Below are 25,657 nucleotides of genomic sequence, written 5' to 3' on the forward strand. Positions count from 1 at the left end.
TAAATAGGGATGTAAACGAACCAAATCGTTTGTGAGCTATTCGAAGTTCGATTCGATAAAAGTTCATTTGAGCTCGTTTAATGAGGCTCGTTAAGATAAACAAACCAAACTCAAGTTTTACAGTATTCGGCTCGTTAGCTCGTGAACATGTTCGTTGTTAAGTTCATGAGTAATCATTTAGATAAAAAAAAATAATAGTTTTGATATTTGATTTATTGATTTTGCATATTATTTATGAAATATATAGAAAAATCAATTAAATTTATTTATTATAATAAATTTACAATTTTTAATAAGAATAATATATTTTTCTTTAAATATATAATTTATTTTTTAATTAATTTAATTAAAATTTAAATATATAATTCATATTTATTAAGCTTGTTTAAGCTAGATAAATGTTTGAATAAGTTCATGAGCCATGCATATATTCGTTAAATAAAGTTCGAGCTCGGCTTGATTATAAACAAACCAAGCTCAAACATTCAAAAGTACGGCTCGGCTCGGTTCGGCTCGGCTCGACTACATCACTAGGTGCAAACACAAAATTAGCTTTGAGAAATTACTCTAAAATCATTATTATTTTTTATACTCCAAATATATTTTCTCTAAATCCAGATACTTTCCGCATTTGCCAGAAATATACGCCTTCCGCAATTGTACCTAGTGCATTGAATGTTGTACGATATGTTTTCTTTATCCTCTCTCTGTCTATATCATTTGGCCGAATGCATAATGGGAAAGAGACCGGCGTGAACTCATTGCTCTCGTTTTCATGCGCTCTTCACACACTACACGCGTTGGAGAGATAATGAGACCGAAAAAGGGGTCTCTCTCTCGTTGATCATCCGAAGACTTTCATTCGTGAAACGATGAATGTCAGTTTTTTCATCCTTTCCTTTTTCCAAGTTCGATTTGTACATCTATTGCCGCATTGAAATCGGAGTTTTGGTTTGGTTTTTGGAGCCCGTGATTGTTTGGGTTGTTTCTTCTTCTTCTTTTTTTTGACGTGAATTGGACGTGGTATAATGGTATTGGTTTTGATTTGTGGGTTTCGTTGCCATTTTCGAGGGAGTTGAAGAAATCGTGAAATGAGCTTACTTTGATTCGTATTATTTATTTGGCTGCTGTATGTTTTGTATAAAAGCTAAGAAATAATTTATCGGGGTATGATTTAAGTGTTTACTATCATGATCTCGAGTATTACATATTTTTGGTGGATTTCTATTCGTTGAGGAAATATTTGTTCTTGTAATCTCGATTAAAATGATTTACGATTATTTTATTCAGTGCAAAAAAGAAAAAGGATTTATAATAACATTTGATGTTTTCATTGTAGGTATATCGGCAGTATTGTTTTTTCAGAAATCTTGTTATTTTCTTCATTTCAACCGATTTTCGTCCGTGCTAGAACTCTGACTAATCAATCGCAGGTAAAAAATGTGTTTATGCCCGGAGAAACTAAGTTCATTTAGCCGATGGAACGAATTATATACATGTGTTTTAGATAAATTAATTACAAAATTTGGATTTTTTTGGACATGGGCCCACGGGGTTCTTCCAGCTTGTGTTATTAGCTCTCAATGTTACAACCTTAAATGGATTTCTGTAAGGATTGAATGTTTGATCATTTCTTTTTCATTGGTCAGAACTATTTTTCGAAAATGAGCTGGAATACTCAGATGGATGTTTATTACCAAGATCATTCGATGCCCTACAATTCAATTGGAAGCTTTGTGGATTTTTTTGGAGGTCTTACTTATGACCATGTCAATTACATTTTTGCTGATGTTCCTTATGTACAGGTACTGTATCAGAAACATTTGATCCTTTTTTCTCATGGGATTTGCTTATTAAGATTTAAATATAGTTTCTTCATTGCTCATAGTGGTTGCGTATTTGGCGATCTTGTAATTAATAGATCCTAAGCTCAAGTTGTGTAGGAGGTGCTTGAGTGTCTTGATGCTTGTTCAAGATGGCTTGGTAGTGTGAAAGACCAAGTTGATGTAGAACTGTTAGCCGAAGATGATTTATAAACTATCCATTCTACTTAAAAATCAAGCTCCACCAAGTCAGTGAGAGTATTTTAACCAATATCATGTTGCTCATGCGATTAAATAGCGTTAACTTTGATGAGTTTTTATGTTGAGAAATGCATGGCCGAACTTTATTCTTTCTAATTTATATAACCGAGGTGTCTTTTGTCTCTCTTGCTATTGAGTTGGTCTGGGATATCAAACAAGTTCAATTCAAAATTTGAGTGAACCATGAATAACATGGATGTAGTGAAGGAATATATGTGACTGGCTGAATTATGTGCAGGAGAATGCTCACCCAGCAATGAATTCTAATCTATACAAATTTGCTGCATCTGAACCGGGGAATTTGTCATACTATGAATATGGGCACGGCTGTGTGGTTAATAATCACATCTCAGGAACTAACCAACATGAGGGACATTTGGAGAGTCCGTCAGTTCTGGCTGGTAATCAAGCTACTATTTCGCATGTACACCAGGCAGAAATTTCGAATACCGGTTCCCATGCTAGTCCTTTAGAGTGTGAGTTCTGGTCTATTTCCTTTCCCTTCTTGATTACAGGTATAGGGTGTATATTCTTCGGTTTGGGTGGTTTAGGTGTCATAAAATTCAAAACCATCAGTTCGATTTATGAACTTTCCCAAACCAAAATGCAAATACATGTAATCCGAACTGAAATTGCGAATTATTTTCTGTTCTTACCCAATTTTTTATTCTACTTTTTTCTTCACTTAGCTCACCGAAATTTGAAGTAATGAAATAATTTTAAAATTCTTCATTTCGTATAATAACTTGAAAAGATCAAGACATTGTCTGTTCATGTTTATATATGGTTTAACTTAACCCTAAGCATTAGATTAAAACCAAACCACAATATCTACATTGGACTGAAACCAAACGACAATTTCCAGAAACTGTTGGTTTCTATTAATTGTTTGTGTTCGTATTAGTATTGCAGTTTTTGGTGTAATTTTTTTTACATGCCTTATTGGTGTTAGCTTGTGAAAGGAAGTAATCAGTTAGTCCTTGAAAAGCTTGCTTCCTTCCGTTTGCATGACGACTCTTGTTTTACAGAAAGTTCCTTGCATTAGTCAGATGCACCTTTTTGGGTAATTTTATGCTATGTGGGTTTTCTTGTGCAATTTTTTTTTTTTAAAAAAAGAGAAACAATCGGTGCCCTTGTTTGTGATGTGAAAATAGGGTGAGAAAAGAAGATTGATGACTACACAATGAATGTACATTTTGCTAAAAAAATTGCATTTATTCATACAAACTGCTTTAATGGATGTAATATTTACTAATTGGAGTTTTACTTTAATGTTGTGTTCCTTTTGCAATTGAATCTCTCATTTCAATGAATGACAACCATCCTTTAACTAAAACTCTTTCTTTCTAATTATAGGTCCTCGGAATCCTCAGGCTGCTCGTGATTTGGAAGTAGGTGAATTTCCATTTCATAGTCAAAGCTTTTCAATTATCGTCATTCTATCAAAATTTTGAGATAGAAGAATATAAAAATGATTTGTTCTGCTTCTCTGCATGAATGAAGGTCGTTTGGCAAGACAACATTGATCCTGATAATATGACCTATGAGGTTTGAACATGCTGTCCATTACTCTGCTTCGATATGCTCTGGAAACATAAGTTTATGTGTTCGAATCCTTCTTACAGGAGTTACTTGAGCTAGGTGAAACAGTTGGAACTCGAAGTAGGGGTCTCTCCCAGGATCAAATTGCATTGCTTCCAACTTCAAAGTTCAAATGGACCTTTTTCTTTAGAAAGAAATTCTCAGGTGAAAGGTAAGAATGTAGGCTCTTAGTCCCAAGTATCTTCACCAAGTCAGTGTGAAAAAATATGTCAACTGTCTTTCTTAGTTACTTTTCACATAATACTAGATCATACTTCCACGTTCTCTCGATAACATATCCACCTAAACTGGCAAGCAAACCATGAAGGAAGGTGCATGTTTTTTGTTGACTCGGGAAATGTACTGGTTGATTGGGTGTATATTGTTCCTGTGCCATAGTCATTCCAATTTTTCCTGATTCATTCTATTTTTTCTACTTTGATGCTTGATTAGCTTATGCTAAAAGGTTGATAACAATATTTTTCTTCCATTGGTTATATATTTTTGAGTTGATACTGTCCACGATTAATCAAGTTGGATGCATGGGAAACTGCATTAGATTGTGAAAGTTCACAGGTCTAGTCAAAGAGTGTTTCCATCATTTTCTTGCAAAAGTTCAAATGTTTTCAGGCTAGATGATCGAAATCATGTGCTTTAGAGCTAACTATAGAACTGTCGCCATCTAACCCCATATGGTGTAATTGTTTCTGTTTTGAATAAGTAAGATTGAAGGAGGATGAATAAGTGCCACATTTTCTATTGTGTTAGTGATAGAAAGGATTACTTGCCAGTGATGACTATTGAATAAGAAGTCACAATGTTTAGAAAAAATTCTCGACATGTAGAAATAACCTCCCTGTCTTTAGTGCATACCTTTTACATCGGTGAATCAATACATTGACTCCTTTCAACATTAGTGTACAATTTATTTCGTATCTTTAATGTTGTTGAGTTGTATGTAATAGTTTTATTTGGTTACAAAGGTGCGTAATTTGCCAAATGGAGTACAAAAGAGGCGAAAAGCGAATCATCCTTCCTTGCAAACATCTCTACCATACTGTTTGTGGGAGCAGATGGCTTAGAATTAACAAAGTAAGCCTCCGCGCTTCCTTTCCTTTCCCAAATAGTTCCTCCAACCATAGTTTTACTAATAATCTCCGATACAACAGGCTTGTCCCATTTGTTACAAGGATGTGATTGCTGATGTTCCGAAGCACTAACATAGGCTCTTCTCTGCATAGGATGATTGCTTCATTTCATATTCTATTTTTGTGTGTGTGTTAATTGTTCAGGTTATAGCGTCTTACTACCAGTTTATGATTTTGTTTTAATCATTATTCACCTTTATTTGTCTGTCTATTTATGTTGGTTTTCGAATATTAAATTTCTTGGTATATAAGATCGATGATGCTAAGAGTTGATACAATTTGGTGGCAGTCTACTGCAACATGTTCTCCTCTTTTGACAAATCTTCAAGTATTTCTTTGCTGTAACCGTATATGTTATTGGTTCTAAAGGCAATGAAGCTAACTGTACTTTTAAGTTTACGTAAGAAATATGTATTGTTGTAAATAAATGTTTCAACTTCGATAGTTCGGGGTGCGACTTTAACATGATAGTAAAAAACGGATGGAATTAGGATTTTACAAATGACATTTGATATGCCATTTTCCATTTGAAGGATACAATTATCAAATCTCTATCTCTGCCGCTTTAAACCAAATAAAATAGTAACTCAATTGATGCGCACTCGAGAAAAGAAAAGGCCGTGCATGTCACTAGCATTAGAAAAACCCACTTTCAATACTTGAGTTAATAAAAAAAATTGAAATAACAAAATATTAAAGTAGATGTTCTATAGGCAAACTATAACTAGTTAATTTAACCGTCTAAAATAAGAATAAATGTCGTTCGAACTTGAAACTAGTATTTGTTATGTGTACCACGTTTTATTAGTAAGGATACTAAGATGTTCAATATATGTCCCTTAACTACTGAGAGTCGCACACATATTTGTCTATATGTTTTCTTTGAGATATCCAAGTTCAAATAGTTAAATTTGGTGATTGAACTTTGATGAGTATCCAAGTTTGGCTTGTAGAAGAAATAACCTAATTCATATTTAAAAGTTTTGTGGGTTAGCACGACTGCTAAATTTGTGAGAAGAGTACAGCTGTGAATTTTTTAAAGATGTTTCAAAATTGGCAACTGCCATATTTTGAGTCATTGGATAATTGACTATTGACTAGTTAACTTTGACCAAGTTGGCCTTGATTGAGTTGACTTTGATCGGCGATGATATTTGATCATCAATCCAGATTATGATGAAACCACGATAATGAGTTCTATGATTGAATTTTTTTGGAGTATCCTAACCAAACAATAACAAGTAGGAGTCATAGTTAGACAAATGTATTAGTAGAAGTTTTGATTGATAGGATTATATTATCATAATCAAACACAAACTAGTAGGGTACTTGTTAGGAAAATCAACTAACAAGAATCCTAATAGGACTCTAAAGATCCATGTATCTTTTCTAATAAGTCTAAATTTTAGACTACACACAAGTTGCAAGACAGCAAAGCAAACTCTCTCTCTCTCTCTCTCATAATACATTCAGCCACCCTTTTTCTACCTAGGATTCGGCCGAACACTTGGAAGACTACCACGCTGCCGCTGTGTCAACGCCGCCATCTTCTTGCTTAAATTTCAATTACATATAATATTTTTTCTTTCAGGCAGTGCTTTTGGCGCAACCCTTCCCATGAAGGTGCTGCCCAATGTGTTTCGGAAGCATACGACGCATTGGCTAGGGCTGCTCGAAACTCTCGGGCAATCCCTAGCACACGGGCCCAATTTTTTGACCCCAAGACAATTTTATAATTTTAATAACTTTTGAGCTAAATTGAAATTGTATGAAAATGTGACTAGTCTAACATTAAATTAATTTTTGATAAAAATTTTGGATATTTTCTTACAAAATAAATAATTAGAATGCTTTTTTAATTATTTATAGTAGAATGTGTTTTTTAAAAGAAATTTATTATGAACATATTAATTGAAAATTGAATAAAGGTGCTTATTTAATTTTAAATTTATTTTTAATATTGGCGGTTAGTGAAAATTCACAAGATACATGATTTGATGATAATATATAATATTATATGTTACAAAAAATGATCGAGAGTCATGATCAAAGTGCTATGTGTATGTTATAATATTGAAAGATGGTGTGCCCTACTACAATTGCTATATGCATTTACTTAGGCATTTGCATCTGTATTTATGATTCGTTCTCACCTCCATTGCATTTGTATATGTGCATTTACTTCGTATTCGAACTTAGATCCGTGTTTGGCTCGTATGGACCAAATAACTCTCGGTGATCAATGATCCTTAATTTATTATGATATATGATATTTATAGTAAATAAAGAGTATACGTGTTATTTTTATTACAATAAAAATTTGCATGAATCCGGAAAATACACATGACACAATTTTAAAATAAAAAATGATAAGACAAATTTCAAAAATAAAATCCCTCATTTTAATTATGATTCAAAATTTATTGCATCAAAGGAAAATTATATTGGGTTAAAATTTTTCTTATCTTCCATCGACGATGGTTGCAAGATGAAAACTACCAGCAGTCAGTGTCTGACTAATATTATTAGGGAGGTTTGAACGCCAAAAAGTTGTGGCTTCCACTTAAATATGTCATGTGAATTGGGTGGAACTCCCATGAATTCGTCTCCTATTGTTGGGAGAACTCATGGTGACCATCAACTGCTATTCGACATTGATGGACCAACTTGAAATGCGAAGATAAACAAAGTCATATCATTGTGTCCTTATCAAACGTGAGACAAACTACGCGGGGGTTTCATGGATTGCAATTGAGTTCTATCTTTTGGAAATTATGACTGACTGATATTATTCGAGATTATAATTTGTCAATTGACCTCCACATACTCACTAATGAAATATGATTTCCCGTATTCATCAGAGAATGGAGAAATAGTCAAAATAGCGGGAGATAAATTCATAATATTAAAGTCTATATTTTATATTTATAAAATATTTTAAATAACCATTATCGTTTAATTTGTTGCATTTCAATATATTCGCGATGTTGTCACTAATACACTTTTTTTTATACTCGATCAAAATAAAGTAACCGGACCTAACTATCAAGATTGACTAAGAAACTTAAAAATCGTTCTAAATGCGGAGAAGAGAGCAAATACAGTTATTAAAACACTCCAAAAGAGGCAGCTGTGAATGCTAATATTGAGGAACTAGTGAAGACCCGAGAATTTTATTATTATAATCTGAATGATTTATTGATAATTGATGTGATTATAGACGGAAAGGATCAGACCGGGAAAGACGAGAAAAGACGTGAATTATGCGCGAGGACAGTACCCCTCGCGCATATGCGCGACATGATGCACGCATATGTGCGAGATGGGCAGAGGACCTCACGCATATGCGCGAAGGGTTTGTGCGCATATGCGCGAGCGTGTGCAAGGAAAATATGCCAAGTCCAGAGAACCTCGCGCATATGCACGGAGGTGGTACGCGCATATGCTCGAGCTGTCGTGATGTTACGCGCCGAGGAGGGTCGCGCATATGCGCGAGACGTGCTGCCCAAAGAATGAGCCACGTTTCTCTACCATGCATGAGATATATATAATACATTCATTCTTCAGAATCAGCAGCAAGAAAAGGAATGAGAAAAGCTACGGAAAATCTTTACGCCTTTTCATATTTTAGATTTGTGATTGTGCAAGTTCCGCCCGTCAAATTTCGATCTGAATATAATTTTGTGTTCCTCGTGTTAGCGGCTTCACACGGATGTAAGTTTCTTATTTTTTTTGACATGATTTGAAAATATGCTATTGAAGGAATCATATATGATTCATATATGGTGTTCTTGCGATATTAAACATCATATAATCGAAACCGGATTGAAGAACATATACCATATGACATTGTTATGATTTTCAGAATGGATTTGATTGAGAGTTGATATCAGATTTGTATTGTTATCGAGTATGAGTTGTGGGAATTGATATCTGATTGATATTGTATTGCTGGGTATATTGATATTGTACAGTTCTGCCGTTGAAACAGAATTTGATTTAGTTCTGATTATATCCAGTATTGATTTGAGTTGTGTATTGATATTATACTCCTCGATATTATCATTTCCAGATTGAGTATTGACAGGCTTTGGATTCAAGACTTCGACTTCGTCAGATTTACAGAAAAAAAAGGTACAAATCAATGCTAATCGGGATATCGACTCGAGTCGAATTGGACTGGAGTTTCCCAAAAACCACATACCTTATTTTATTGCATTGATGTTTGCAATTCATGAGATTGATATGCTTAGTCTATTGAGTTATAGCATAGCGCGTATTGAATCATGGGCGGAGATGGCTAGTCTTTGGCGGATATGCCAAGACACTGGATGTTTGGTTTATATCAATGTTGCGTAGTAGCATATCGACTTCTATTGCGGAGATTCGATATATTATACTAATGTACAGGAACCGGGATCCCTAGATTAGGTATGAGTCGAGTCTGAGATGACGAGTCACTAGTTGATTTACAGATTTTTATCGATTCATGTCTTTCAGATTTTGATACATGTTATTGATATCTGTTTGATGCTTTTATATCTGTTATATGATTGCATGTATACATTGTTTATACTGGGATTATATTCTCACCGAAGTTATCCGACTGTTGTCGTGTTTGTATGTGTGCATGACAACAGGTGGGACAGGATCGGGATCAAGAAAAGGATGAGAGATTGCAGTTAGCGTGAAGATCCGGATCAGAAGTAGATTATGATTCAACACTTGATACATAGTAGTTGAACCCTAGTTTGATTGTAATATAATTGTACAAGACTTGTACTTTATGTTGATGTTTATATTAGACTGATTCCATTACGTTCCGCATTTGTCTTTAAAAAAAAATAAAAATTTAGACCATGTTATCATAATTGATTCAATTATTCTCAAATAGGATTAAGAAATGAATTAGCGTTCGGGTCTCCACAAGTTTGATAAATGATGGGACCATGTTGTGCAAGCAAAATGATATATGTGATGAATTCAATGTCAAATGAACTACAGAGATGGTTTGAGGAGGTTGTAAGTGTTGCTGACATATGTATGCAGCTAAAAGAGTTGTATTGTGGGGACCCGGACGCTAATCATGTTCTTAATCATCATTGGGACTAATTAAAAACAATTATAATACACAGGGTCTAAATTTTTTTTTTAAAAAATAATGCGGAATGTAGTGACATAAAACATATATACATCTCAGTGTATAAAAGTACTAGTCCGGTACCACATACATTTATTCAACTAAGGTTTAACGTCTAATGTCAAGTGTCCAAACCCTATCTCTAATCCAAGTCCGGAGCCTCCACTCTAATCACGATCTCTCCTCATTTCCTGGACCCTGAACCTGTCCCACCTGTTGTCAAGTACACATACAAACAAGACAACAGCCGGATAATTCCGGTGAGAATATAATCCCAGTATAAATCAACGAAGCATGCAATCATATGATAAACATAAAAGCATGGACATATAACAGCAATATATATCAAAAGCTGAAACATAATCAATATCAAACTGTCGACAATGCTCGTGACTCCACGACTCAGACTAGACTCAGTCCTAGCCTAGGGATCCCGGTTTCCAGACATTGGCATTCCATATCAACCAACAGTAATAGAAAAGACTCCAGTTCTATCCACGTCAATATAGTATCGATCACCAGTAATAGAAGAAGCTCTGTTTCTATCCAGATCGGTATAGTATCGATCACCAGTAATAGAAGAAACTCCGATTCTATCCACATCGATCAACAGTAATAGAAGAAGTTATAATTCTATCCACATCGATACAGTACCGATCACCAGTAATAGAAGGAGCTATAATTCTATCCACATCGATAGCCAATTATCCGGTGACAAACTATGGCACTACCGTCAATACACTATCTCATGACATCGTGCAATGTGCTCGTGGCGATCCCACCACTATTAGGCACTTCTGTCATAAGATTACTCGACTAATACCTGCTGTCTATATATCAAGAGAACAAGTAATCGGATACCTGCTATCTATATATCAAGAAAACAAGTATATCAATCAAATACATGCAAATATCAATGCAATAAAATAAAGTATGTGATTTAGGGAGACTCAAGTCTAAACCGACTCAAGTCGATCTCCCAATACACATTGACTTATACCTTTCGTTTGTAGTGTCGCTCTGGAATTCAAACTCTGTCAATCCCTCAATCTGGCAATGGCAATGTCAATGATAACATATATATCAATATACCGTTCAAATCGATACCAATCTGATCAATAATTCAAAATCAACGGTATAACCGCACAATCCCGATATCTCGGTCAGTATAACATCACCAGATAATAATTCCCTCAACTCATAATCAATACCAATATACTCTGAAATCATATCTCAGTCAATTAGCTTCAGAAAATCATAACAATTCCATAATCAGTCTGTTTCTTAATCTGACTTCGATTCTACGCTGTCTAACATGTCAAGAACAATATATATGACGTGTATTCAAATCCAACAACATCATAATTTCAAAACATGTCAAAACGTAGTAAAACTTACGTCCAGTTGTAGCCTACGTCGATAGGATTACATTACTGAAGTCAGATTTCAAATCGAACGGACGGATTGAAATATAAAGGCGTAAGGATTTTTCACTCTTCCCCCCAGAGCTTCTCTCGATTCTTTCTTTCCTTTCTTCTGAAAATGGACGAGTATATATATATATACACACATAGCATGCAGCAAGGCAAGTGGCTGAATGTGCGTACTGCACGTCTCGCGCATATGCGCGACCCATTGCGGCGCATATGCGCGAGACCTACTGGTCTGCGCAATGTTCTCCTCGGCAACTCGCGCATATGCGCGACTTAACTCGCGCATATGCGCGAGACCTACTGGAATTTTCTTCGCCCCATCGCACAGCTCACGCATATGCGCGCCCTCCTGTCGCGCATATGCGCGAGACCTTCTGTCCAATTCGTGCATGTGCGCGTCTCATGTCGCGTATGTGCGCCGATGGTACTGTTCTCGCACATACAATTTCACACGTTACCTCAAATCATGTCTCGGTTAATCCTTTCCTAATCATATCAAATTATAACTCAATAATTACAGATTATGAGGATTAAATTTACCGGGAATTACATGTATGGTGTGCTGATGCGTCCCTTGAGGCACGCGATAATCAAGGAGCTTATGACTACACGCATCTGAGACGGGTATCGGTCTATGAGCGTGTTGTAAAGATGATTGGGCTTATTGAAAAGCTACTGGGCAAGGATATGGTCATACCGAGCAAGTTGTCTAATGGCATGCTACTTTTGTCGCTCTTATCCTCATTTGACAATTTTGTGGTGAATTTCAAAATGAATAAGCTCGAGGCTAGCCTTGTGGAGTTGGCCAACATTCTTACGACTTATTAGAGCACCATAACGAAAGAAACATATTCTTCTAGTGGGATCCTTGTCTGGGACAAAGAAGGCACCAAAAATAAAGGAAGGAAGCGTTTTGGCCCTTCGAAGAAGAATAAGACTAACAAGAAACCTGCTCGGAAGACTACTCAAGGGCCTATAAAGAACGGTAAGTCAGAACATATTTGTTTCCACTTCAAAATGCTTGGACATTGTAAGTGCAACTGCACGAAATATCTAGCTCATAAGCGTTCTTGCAATGATATGTTCTATATTGAAGTAAATGTCTCAATCAACTCATCTTTTTGGGTATAGGATAACAGACGTGGATATCACCTTTGCAATGATTTGTAGTTGATGACAAGAAGAAAAAGGCTTAGGGAGGGAGATACATTCTTAAAGATGGGAAATGGAGCGAGAGTAACTGTCAAGGTTATTAGAGACATTTATTTAATTTTGAACAATGATTTTAAGTTATTTTTAAGAGATTTTTTTATATGTTCTTGATTTGGTTAAAAATATTATTTCCATTTTATACTTGATATATTTGGATATTACTGCTATTTTGCTAAAAATATTTACAATAATTACAATAATGAGTGTTTAATTAGAACCGACGAATTAAAAACGATCTTTAAAACTTAAAATTAAAAGATATTCCATTTAATAATATCCAAGTCCAAACAATTTCAAAAACATAGAAAAGAAACAATATAGTCTTTAAACAATCACTCACAACACATTAGAGTATGTCATATTTCTCAAATAAGGATGGACAACTAGTGGGACAAAGCATGTTTGACTTATCAAACATAAACTCTATTCCTACTTGTAAGTCATATCTGAAATGAAAGATGAACAAAGTATCTTTCCTAGGGAAAGTTTAATGTACACGTGATCTATTGGATTTTATCTATACAGATGTATGTGATACGCTAAGTTTTAGCACAAAATAAGGGTACTCCTACTTAATTACCTTTATTGATGACTGAATATATGTATTTGATGAAATACAAGTCTGAAAACTTTGAAATGTTCAAAAAATTCAGAGCTGAAGTAGAGAAACAATTTAAAAAAGTATCAAGGCATTTTTATCTGATCGATGTAGAGAATACTCGAGTACTGAATTCTAATACTATCTAAAAGAGAATGAAATTTTCTCACAGTAGACTCGTCCTACCACAAATAATCAAGCATGGTTTGATCTATGATGATATTCACTAAATTTCCACCATCATTTTGGGGATAAATGCTTGAAAATGATACAATGTTGAACAACATCCATACAAATGCTGCGAACAACCACTATATGAAACATGGATGGGAAAGCCTCCCAAATATTCTTATATAGTTTTTCAAGATTATAAACTTCGAAAATTTCAAATATTTAAAGAGGCAATAATCGAAAATTACTGAAATTCTGAATATTTAATCGAACATTCAAGTTCTCTAGCATTTATCACAAAAATCATGTTGCTGCTCTAAATCTCCAAGCAGCTGAATAGTTTTTATTCGATCATTTGAGAATATATTGTGTTGATTTTCATTCTCTATTTTTGTATATGTAAGATAAAAAAAGAGAGTTTAATCTTGTAACCATCAGAAATCAATTTATGAATTATTAATATCTTCCTACAACAAGAAGAGGAGTTTATTGAAACATTTCTTTCAAATTTTCATAAACAAATTTAGTTGATTGAAAATTAAGCTTTAACTGCTAACTCAACTAAATCACTTGAATTTGAAAAATATATAAAATTTTATAAGCTGTTATTCACCCCTCCAAATAAATACATAGCCGATCCAAACACAATATTTATAATTCTATTCATTAAAATATTTTATTCAACCTTCTTATTTTACTAACGTTTTACTCTTATTTCCCAACTTCACTTGTGCTAATGCTACATCTATTTTCTTACTTATTATAAATATTATATATTTTTAATATTTGGGTAATCTACGCCGTCAAAAATATTAGAGACATAATTAACTCTAATCATAATTAACTGTTATATTTAAATCATATATATTTAATTAATCTGTGCCGTCAAAAAATATAAGATATATATATATATATATATATATCCAATTAATGAAGGTTTCACGCACACGATGCATTAAACTTACCCAATTTCGAACACAAATCTTGAAAAAAAGAGCAAAGAAACCCCAAAAAATAATCCAAAAATCATATATTCAAGAAAACTGAGAGCAAAAATAAGGTTCAGATACAGGTTAAGAACTCATTGCTCGATACTGAATGGTGTTCAGTCCCCGGTGTTTGAGCTTGTTACCGACCAGTAACAGGTAAGGTTTTGTGCATCTGCATGAACCCTTGCACGAGTAGATTGAGTAGCATTTTGGATTGATTGTTCAATTAATATGCTTCTTGTGTGTAGATACGTAATGGCGTATGACTTCCATTGCCAACTCATGAGCATTCTTATCTTGCAGTCTTGCTAGAGCATCCATGGCTTCAAATGTCTCCTTGTCTGCAAAGAGTTTTAAGTTATGTCGCGATGTTGATAAGGGTATTCCTTCCCATTTATCCACCAGCTCCAAAAGCTTCTCCGTTCCCTGGTCAATAGTTCATTCAGATGCTTGAAATAGCAATCAATTCATATTTAATCAGACAATATCAACAGCAGAGCCAGAGGCTGGCTAGATAGTGTAGGGCACCACCCCCCAAAACAAAATTTCTCCTTAATACTTCCAAACTACTTGCATATTTTTATGTATTATATATATATATATATATAAAAAATATGATTTCATTCTCTAATTTTTTTCAATTTTTCAACACAATTTTCTTTCTCGGCCACGGTGCAATAAGGGATCAGCAGATTCTTCAAAATGTTTAGAGCTTATGCTGTTTCGTAACCTAGTATTTATCATGACTTACCATGCGAATTGTGAAGTCACCAAATGATTCTTTAGAGAGCCGCTTGCGTTTCCAGTGGTAAAATAGAGGTACAAAAACATCCTCAAGATTATGAAGCTTAACCTTATCCTTGAATGCTTTTGCTAATGAAGTTTGGTTTGGATTCCCACCGAGCCAAATCTGTACCATAGATGGAGCAGCAGCACTTGTTTATATGAACTAATTTCAATCCATTTAAGGAGTCCTAAAACAATGATTTGGTGACTTAGTTTACCTGGTAACTATTTGGACCGTCACCAACCAACCCGAGCTCAGCCATGTACGGTCTAGCACAACCATTGGGGCAACCTGTTATCCTTATTACCACGGATTCATTATACTTGAGACCAACCTGAAACAAGGATGTTTTTTGTTGACAAGCTTCAGATGACAACTACAATTGTAGCATGTTGTATTGGAGTTTCTGTATATTTCCAGTTTGGTATAAGTGGCAAATGTAAGATATTACCTTTTCAAAAACAGCACGAATTCTCTTCAAGATGTCAGGTATTCCTCGTTCAGCTTCTGTAATAGCCAAAGGACAAAGAGGAAAAGCAGGGCATGCCATCGCTGTCAAGTTGAGCGGATCTACAAACCTTGGTTGCTGTTCCAAAAAAAAAAGGTTTATACAGCCAAACTAAAAAAAATCAGATTTCTACAAAAGAATAGCAGCATAAACTTCAAAATAAAACCAATGCAAAAAATTAAAAATTCCAATAGAAAAACTTCCCACTCTCCTTGCTCCAGACCCAGATTTCTTTTAAATGAAATACTGACTTTCGTCGATCCTTGGGAACATACTAATACATTTGTGAAATCCGAATTACAATGTTCAAATCCAGATTGTGTGACTGAAGCTACTTCGCTCGAGCATTATGCAATTCCCAGAAATCGAGACAAGTAGCTGTCTTTTTGCCAAACACAGCAAGAATACTCTCAAAGGTTAAGAAAATTATAAAAGCTGAAATTCTGAATATTTTTTACCAGTAGACCACCCTGAGCAAGAGCTGTAGTGATAGGGCGCTTCCATGCTTGCCGGACATCACACAAGATAATATTTTGGTTAGGTGTGATACGCACGTTCAAATTATACTTCTCAATAATTTCCCTTAAAATCGTCTTCATTGTTCCCTTGATACGGCCATTATCCACATGAAGACCACAAAATAAACCACCATCTCCCTGCAAAACAAGCATTTGAACAATCAATTGCAGAAAAAGTCACATGATACACGGATTAAAAAATTGACATGATGCGGTAAAAAGATTAAAAAGTTTCACGTTAGAGCTTCGTCTCCTACTACTGTCAAGCCAACCTGCTCGTGCCAACCGAGATAGCTTTTAAATTCCCAATCGGGTAACTCATGGCAAGGTTTAAACTTCTTCCCATAGTATTGCTCGACCACACTTCTAAACTTTTCTATCCCCCACGAACTAAGCAAGTATTTCATTCTACTGTACTTTCGATCATCTCTCCTTCCATTTTCTCTTTGAGTGACAGCGATAGCCTTGACTGCATATAATATATCATCTTTCGGCACATAACCCAATGGTTCTGCTAATCGAGGGAAAGTAGATTCCAATCTATGTGTTCTTCCCATCCCACCACCAACCTGCAAATATACAACCACCGAGTCAGAAAATATCAACTACTACTAATTTTTTGGATAAAAAACGAAAAAGAAATATATTTACATATATGTTAAATCCCTGTGGCTCCCCATCAGCATCAGATACAACAACTACTCCAATATCGTTAGTAAAAAGATCCACCGAGTTGTCCGTGGGGACGGTGACTGCAATCTTGAACTTTCTTGGCATGAACTGTGTTCCATATATGGGCTCAGGTGAATTGGGAAAATTTGTACCATGGGAGTTATCATTTCGAGCCTTAACTACTTCAGGGGATTCAGCAGACATGAATTGTTCTCCATCCACCCACATATCATAATAAAACCCTGACTGTGGAGTTAAAAGTGCAGCAATATCTTCTAGCAGTTTTCTGTGCTAAAAGATAATCTTTTCGAAAAAATGGTGCTGCCGGGGCAAGGACATTTCTGTTGAGATCACCACAAGCACCAAGTGTCGAGCCCATGTTCTTAATGATTGTACTCATGACTATCTTGAGATCTTTTTTCAAAACACCATGGAGCTGAAACGTTTGCCGAGTTGTCAAACGAAGTGTTTGAATCCCAAACTGATCAGCTAGATCATCCATAACCAGATAGAGTTTGTTTGAAACTTTTCCACTAGGGTTCTTCGTACGAAGCATAAACGAATAAGACCTTGTGCCACGTTCATCTCGGTTATACTGTTGATAGCTACCATGGAACTTGATTATTTGTGTAGCAGCTTCATTAATATTTGGAGAATCAGTTAATAACTCCTCATTGAGAGGATATCTTATGAAGTTACTGTGCTCTTTGATGATTTCGACCTTACTGCGTTTAATCTCGACTGAAGCATCTGGTTTAAGAGGCTGCAAAGGAAGTAACAAATTATAATAAATGCATGCATATCAGTTTCAGCAGAAGTCAAATTGGTTAGATGGAAAGAAACAATGATCAGAAAAAAGCATAGGTAAGATAAGCGAAGTTGGATACACCACATCGAATAAAACTGAGTCCCAGCACAAATATAATCAATAAAATTTGAATTAAAATCATAATTTATAGAAATGTTAACTCTTGCAATACTGAAGCGAGATCATAACATATAAACTAAAACAGTATCTGGGAATTGGCTTGAAGCAAAAAATATAACCAATAAATTGCTCAATACATGAATCAAGATGATCATTTCATCAAATGCAGAGTAGAGTCTTGCGATAATGAAGAGAGATCATGATATAAGTTAAAACAGCATCTTGAAATTAGCTTGCATCGCAATATAGTCTATAAGTTGTTCAGTGAGTCAATCAAAATCATCATTCTTCAAATTCAAGAGCACATTACAACAATTTAATACATAGAAAACATTATCAAACGACCAATTGACCATACCACCATGACAACAGAAACCATATGATTTTTTTATGTAAAACATCTTCATGTTTATTGCAATACAGGCAATTACCAAATGCTGCACTCCATGCATGACCGAAACATCCACCCTCTCCCCCAACAAAAATATTTATAAAAAAAAAAAACAAAAACTTTATTCGTTAAACTAAAGAGGCATGACTTCCAATCCGTAGTGACAACTGAAAAGCGAAAATCGAATAGGTACCGTGGAAACAGCTTTGACGGCCACAATCGAAGGAGGGGATGATGCGCTAGAAACCTGACGGAATTTGGTAAGCAGAATCAAAGTGGATGCATTCTTCAAGCCACTGAAGTTTCTAGAAATCTGCAGCTTGGGATCCTTGGCTATTGCTGCCCCACCAAATGACGTCGCCATGCTGGGCTAGGGTTTCGATCGATGGCGAGATATTTTAACTTTTGGTCGAAATGAAATGACGACGAAGAACTGGAGGTGATGAGCTTCTCTACGGAATCTGCTTCCGTTGGCACTCCACGCGCTCCATCGACGCCTCTTCGGCACACGCCATCATTTATTTATTATTAATTAATTAACACATTCAATTTACGAATTCAATATTATTTATATAATCATTGATCAAAATATTTTTTTTGGAACAATTTAGAAAATCCCTCTAAATTTGAAAGAACTTCTTGAAAATTTTGAGGCACAAACTTGTGTGAGACGATCTCACGAGTCGTATTTGTAAGACGGATCTCTTATTTGAGTCACCAATGAAAAAATATTATTTTTTATGCTAAGTGTATTACTTTTTATTGTGAATATGGGTAGGATTGACCCGTCTCATAGATTATGGCTCGTGAGACGGTCTTACATGAGACTCACTCAAATTTTGAACTGCAAATTTCTCTTCTTAATTTTAAATTTCTCAAAATTTTCTATAAAAAAATTGAATAACTATGTCAATATCATGTATTATTTTTCTTTTTAATTTGATTTTATATTTCACTAGTTTAGTTTTGGGGAAAAAAATCTCATTAATTAAAAATTAGAAGGAAAAAAAAATTGAAGGTGTTCCAAAAAAATAAATGAGAATATTTGGTTAAGCACGGGAAAATAGTGCGCGTGACGTAGACGGCACAAGTCGTAGAGTCAAAAGAGAGAGTAAAAGGAGATATGGGAGAAAGCATCAAAGGCTTGGTGCAGTGAATCTGGACGTCAAATAGATAATGCTTGCTCAGTCAATTTTTATATCGGGAAATTGCCGTTCCGTCCCCTGCTGTCGAATTTTTTTGTGTTCAGTCCCTAAGTATTTTTTTAGTACCATATTTCCACATGAAGTGTACCATATTTTGTATGACATAGTACCACAATTTTGTGGGTAAGAAATGAATTCAAAGAAATATTTTGATTGGAGATTTTTCACCAACTTCGTCTTTTTATATTCAAAAATTTCCGAACTTGTTTTGTTTTGTTTTTAATATGTATTATTATTATTATTATTATTATTATATATATATATTATTATTTAATTTTATGAATAGTTCGATAATTCAAATTATATATGTCCAAAGTAATATTTATATTAGAATAGATACTTGAACGTGGACAGAACAACTCCAGGTTAGATCATAGAAATATTTCTTTTTGGAATTTTGGGAACCAATTTACAATTTTTTGATGCCAATTCCTAAACTTAGAAACAAAATTTAAACAATTAATTATAAAATGTATTTACATCAAATGTATACAAGATTTAGTTTCAATTTTAAATTTAAATAATTACAAAGTGAATGTTTATACTAAAAATAAGAAAACTGCTTCATTTTTTTTCCTAATTCATCTATAAAATTTAAGTAACAAACTTCCATTTATATTATTAAGTTGTGACTACAAGCTGTTCGATTCCGATTTCATCTTCCTAAATGTGTATCTCATATTGTATTTAGTTTGTTGTAAAAGGTGAGTAGATCGACTCGAGCCCCGTCAAAACTCGAGCCCGAGTATTTATGAGTCTGAGCTACTCCATATATTATTTAAAAAAATTAAAAATAATTTAAAAACAATTTGAAATCGAGTTTTTCGAACTCGATTATTCCATACATTATCAAATTTGTGAGTTTTCTCTTGAAATTTTCTAAGCTTTTCTTTGTACACACAAAAATTAAACTTATCAAAGATTTAATCTTTGTGGCGTGTGTCGATTGTTCTTAGATCGAATTGTCAAAAATGAGTTCATTGAAAATTCGTTTGATATCTGTTGTCTATCTTCATGAATATTTATTGCTAAGTTTTTCGTAGCTTAGAGGTTAATATTACAAATCTTTATTTGTTTCAAAAAGATCGAGACAACCCAACGTTCTTTATTTCATTGAATCGATGACGTAACTCCGTATTTGAGTGTGTTTGCTTTTCATGTTTAAAGAATCACATCATTTAGTATCAAAGCTTTTGGTTCCTTTTGATCCAAATAAATATCTCGTTTTTACTGTTAAATCTGCGTTAATCTTTCGTTGGTACACAATACAAGAGTTTACGACATTTTTACTGTTCATTAAATTTTAATCCCGAGAAATTTGTTCTTATATTTGTTGTGACTAAACTGTATTTAAACTCAGAGTAGGTCTGTTGTGAAACGGTCTCACGAATCTTTATCTATGAGACGGGTCAACCCTACCGATATTCACAATAAAAAGTAATATTCTTAGTATAATAAGTAATATTTTTTCATAGATGACCCAAATAAGATATCTGTCTCACAAAATATGACCCGTGAAACATTCTCACACAGATTTTTGCTTTAAACTCATACGAATGTATATTAAAAAAGTCACGTTAATTTTACGAAGAATCTCTTGACCAAATTTTATTTGGCACGAAAAAAGATTATTTGATAATTAACATTTTATCCACTATTTGAATATTCTTTCAACATTTTATATTCATCTTTAAAAACATTTTTTTTTAAAAAAAAAAAGAAGAAAGGGGGGAATGCAAAAAAATGACATCCTCCCTCACATGTATTTTTGATAATGATTGTCCTAAACTGAAACTGTTACCTTGCAATCCCTGAAAGGTCACAATAGATTAAACATAATCTAAACACATGCTCGAGTAAATTATAGAGATTATCCGATGTATTTAATAAACAAAATAAAAAATTATGAAACAAAATAATTATTTCATCCAATTTAAGTTACAAAGTTCACATCCAGATCATACATTAGGAAGATTTACAACAATCTCAAACTAGACGCCAAGCTCACAAAACATGACGCTTTACAAGTGAGAAAATACAACACAAGTTGTGAGTTTACAAGATGGTTTTGTCTTGATGGACTTGAATTGATCTTCTTTGGTCTATTGAGTACTGGGAACTGATCTTGTTCTCTGGTATGATATCATTTTTGAGATGGTGCACTGATTTCTGATCTTTCTTGTGCACGTTTACTGGTCTTGTTACACCACTTGTGCATGCATACTGCTCACCCAAAAAATTGTTTGGACGCTGTATGATTTAAATCCAACAATAGGGTGTTTATCGGTCGATCACTTTTAACGTCTAAATGCTTGGCTATAACTATTATGGATGTGATAGAATCCTACCAGGATTCTTACTAGTAGTTTTTAGTAAATAAGACACCTACTAATAAGTGTTTGAGTGGAATGTTCCGGCTCAACTGGTCAAAACTTCTAGTATGAGTTTTATCTAACTAGAACATTATATAGATTATGTAATCTTATCTAGATTATATAATCTTATTTAAATCAATTCTAGATAATGTAATCTTATCTAGTTATCATTTGATTAAGATATTCCAGTCTAATGAGTCAAAACTACTAGGCAAAAACTTGTGTGAGACGGTCTCACGGGTCGTATTTGTGAGACGGATCTTTTATTTGGATCACCCATGAAAAAGTATTACTTTTTATGCTAAGAGTATTACTTTTTATTGTGAATATGGGTAGGGTTGACCCGTCTCACGGATTATGATCCGTGAGACGGTCTCACATGAGACTCACTCAAACTACTACTAGTGTTTTGTCTGACTAGGACACCTAGTTACAGTTTTACTAGGATACTCCAAGTCTAATCCATCAAATAATCCATGATTTTGGTTTCATATAATCTCAATAGAGGAAGTTATCATTGATGTGACAAGGATACAAATCTCATTATATTTATGCAAAATCAAACTTTTCGAAAAACCGCTGAGTCAAAGTCAACATCCAAAAGTCAACTTTTCACTGACTTGATTTTGACAGCTATTAATTTTAGAACTCCTTCAAAAATTGCAGGCAGTTGCACTATCATCACAAATTTAGTCTTGATATCTCTCACAACTTCTAAATATAGAATTCACTTATAAACATATTTAGAAGCCATATGTTTAATCTCAATCAAACTTAGTCATCAAATTCAACTTCTTGACTTTGACTATCTTAGCGAGAATATAAAAATTAGGGATGTAAATGAATCAAACCAGTTTGCGAGCTATTTGAAGCTCGGCTCGATAAAAAGCTCGTTTGAGTTTGTTAATCATATCAACCAAGCCCAAGCTCGATTTTTGAGCTCAAAAATTTAATCAAACCAAGCTCAAGCCTAAGGATATTCGGCTCGTGAGCTCGCAAACATGTTCGATAATAGACTCGCGAGCTCGAGCTCGGCTCGTTTAGGTAGCTCGGCTCGTTTAGATGGCTCGCAAACATGATTTTGGAATGTTCAATAATATATTGATTTATGTTTTTTTAGCTCTTATTTGTGTCGTGTTGGTTATTTATGAATGAATTTACAATTTCATGTCTGATTTAAAATTAGTTTATAGATATATTTAAGTTTTAACAAGTTCGATGCAAACTCAAACTCGAGCTCAATTCTATACTTATCGAGCTCGAAAACGAGACGAGCTCAAACCAAGCTTGTCAAATATGCTAAACGAGCTATTAATGAATCAAGCTTGAGTCTGGCTTGATTAACATGCTAAACGAGCTTTTAACGAGCCAAGCTCGAGCTTTTCTCGAGCTCAGTAATTTAATACAAACCGAGCTCGAGCATGATAATAGAAGCTCGAATCGAGCTCGAGCTCGCACTCGAGCCTCAAAAAATTGTAAACAAACCAAGCTTAAGCCTGGTACTGTTTGCTTTGGTTTGGATCATTTACATCCCTAAATTAAAAATCAATACTTGTATGACTCTTAATAGTTCAGGAATATGGATGTAAACGAACCAAACCGTTTGTGAGCTATTCGAAGCTCGATTCGATAAAATCTCATTTAATAAAGCTCGTTAAGATAAACAAACCAAACTCAAGCTTTATAGTATTCGGCTCGTTAGTTCGTGAACATGTTCGTTGGTAAGTTTATGAGTAATCTTTTAGATGAAAAAATAATAATTTTGATATTTTATTTATTGATTTTACATATTATCTATGAAATATATAGAAAAATCTATTAAATTTATTTATTATAATAAATTTACAAATTTCAATAAAAATCATATATTTTTCTTTAAATAAATAATTTACTTTTTAATTAATTTAATGAAAATTTAAATATATAATTCATATTTATTAAGCTTGTTTAGGCTCGATAAATGCTTGAATAAGCTCGTAAGCCATGCATATATTCGTTAAATAAAGCTCGAGCTCGGCTCGATTATAAACGAATCAAGCTCAAACATTCAAGAGTTCGGCTCGGCTCGATTCGATTACATCCCTTTTCAGAAATAAAGCTAGTTGTAGATTCACAAGTGACGAACTGTGTCTTATAAAATACTACTACTTTATTATTTATGGAAAAATTTAATTTTTTTATTAAATAGTTTATTATAAATATAACTCATAAAATAAAATAATGGTCATCAATAATACTAAAATAAAGTTAATATTAAACTTCAACGTTTGAAAACCACAATCACAAAAATCCCAAGTTAAAACATCCACCATAATTTGAAAAATCCCACAACATACTGGTCACCAAAACCAGTTCAATAAAATCAAAGTAAATAGCTTTAAAGTGTGCATAATAAACTCTCGTAAACTACAAGGCCCTCGGGTTTACACTGTAATTGGCCCGAGCCTGTTCACAGGTCACCACCTCCAGTCTCCTCAACAACATCATCTGTATTGATCAAATCTAGTGAGTCTAATGACTCAACATGCATAAACCGTGAATAACAAGTAATACCTAATAAAAATCAATGTAATTTAAACATGACTCGTACATAGTCTAACATAAGCATAAATATGTATAACATGACTTTTCTTCATAAAAGTTTTCATAAAATCATATTTACATGCTCGTCATAATAATTGTAATCGTAAATCATTTTGCGTAGAATTTTGTTCAATGCAAGTGGCTCGTAACATAAATCGTTTGATCAAACTAACCACAGTACTGGGCCGTCAGAGATCACCACAGCCCTTGGACCGGATGTCCACTGTCTAGCATAAGATAATTCCTCCGAAGATGTTGGAGAGGTTCCCGGACACGTTCTCCAGCTTCCAAACTCGTAACATAATTTGGCCACAAGACAAATCACATACCTCAAAAATAATTATTTTTATATGTCATACAAACTTACGAACATCAAAAATCTCGTTGGATCATTCCCGAACATGCTGCCATAACATACTAAAATTTATACTCAAAATAGCCCCTAAGGTGTACTTGGACACATACGATTCCCGAATTGAATAGAACCACTTAGGACGTACCAATAGACTCGGGATTCGACCCATACATAAAACACATCCTAACCTACTGCCCAAGGCCCTAAACTAGTCCCGAACAATGCTCGAAACCCGTACCATGCACAACAAACCATAATAACACAAGTTGCCTGAAGAGTAACGGTACGGCACCTATGTGTCATGTATGATTTCTTATTGATTCCAAAACCAAGCGCGAACCTAGCCCTAGACTCGATCCTTAGACATAACTTAAGACTCTGGTCCAGCCAATTCCAGCCCATTCACACATGCACAGCCCCTAAAACAACCAAAACCATAACTCCCATGCTCGAGCCCTCATGCACGCACACGGCCTTCACGACTCCAGCATCTCTTCCATCCATCCAGTCCTTCACTGACCCATATCAGGCGTACCCCGGGACCATAAGACCCTGCCTAGACCCTAACCATGAGCCATGGTCCAGCCTACAACCAAAGCCGACACCACAAAAGCCGCGACCACCCTTATGCAGGCGATGATGCCTTCTTTGACTCCTACTGCACCAGCGGCCTTTCGGCCCATCTTGAACCATCTAATGACACCTAAACACATCCTTTAACATGACCATATGTAGCAGCAAACCATAAGATCGTACCAGCAAAGACGACGATAAAAAACTCAAGAAAATGAAGGAGTTCATGCATATTATATATCGAAACGAGTTTTAATAACGTTCTAGTATAAATAAAATCAAAGCGATGTGTTTTCATGCATAATTTGTATCAAACTACAATATATAACATGATCGATGAGTAAAAGAAATGTAAAAACGCACGAAATATCAAAAAATGAGCACAGGGTAGGACGGAGGCCGAACA

The 25,657-nt window shown here is 34.5% G+C and overlaps 2 protein-coding genes across 5 annotated transcripts; one reads left to right on the forward strand and one right to left on the reverse strand.

Moving 5' to 3' along the window:
* The first annotated feature begins 710 nt into the window (after positions 1-710).
* Positions 711-5,024, forward strand: LOC140831017 (E3 ubiquitin-protein ligase BIG BROTHER-like). 4 transcript variants are annotated; one of them, XM_073194694.1, is made up of 9 exons: positions 719-878; positions 1,340-1,433; positions 1,650-1,805; positions 2,323-2,560; positions 3,441-3,475; positions 3,588-3,632; positions 3,710-3,837; positions 4,649-4,757; positions 4,835-5,024. In XM_073194694.1, coding segments are annotated over exons 1-9 (858 nt in total). In that variant the 5' UTR covers positions 719-876; the 3' UTR covers positions 4,886-5,024. The 4 variants fall into 4 exon arrangements, with proteins under 4 accessions (XP_073050796.1, XP_073050795.1, XP_073050797.1 ...); XM_073194696.1 differs by lacking the exon at positions 719-878 and adding an exon at positions 902-1,167; XM_073194697.1 differs by lacking the exon at positions 719-878 and adding an exon at positions 903-1,031.
* Positions 5,025-14,296: 9,272 nt separating this feature from the next.
* On the reverse strand, positions 14,297-18,651 carry LOC140831019 (sulfite reductase 1 [ferredoxin], chloroplastic-like). The gene is given in 9 exon segments (XM_073194698.1): positions 14,297-14,782; positions 15,108-15,266; positions 15,361-15,477; positions 15,595-15,729; positions 16,110-16,307; positions 16,442-16,738; positions 16,821-17,117; positions 17,119-17,604; positions 18,354-18,651. Coding segments are annotated over 9 exon segments (2,064 nt in total). The 5' UTR covers positions 18,525-18,651; the 3' UTR covers positions 14,297-14,578.
* Between the last annotated feature and the right edge of the window lie 7,006 nt (positions 18,652-25,657).

Source organism: Primulina eburnea, chromosome 4 (genome assembly GCF_022965805.1).
Source record: "Primulina eburnea isolate SZY01 chromosome 4, ASM2296580v1, whole genome shotgun sequence".
Taxonomy (NCBI): Eukaryota; Viridiplantae; Streptophyta; class Magnoliopsida; order Lamiales; family Gesneriaceae; genus Primulina; species Primulina eburnea.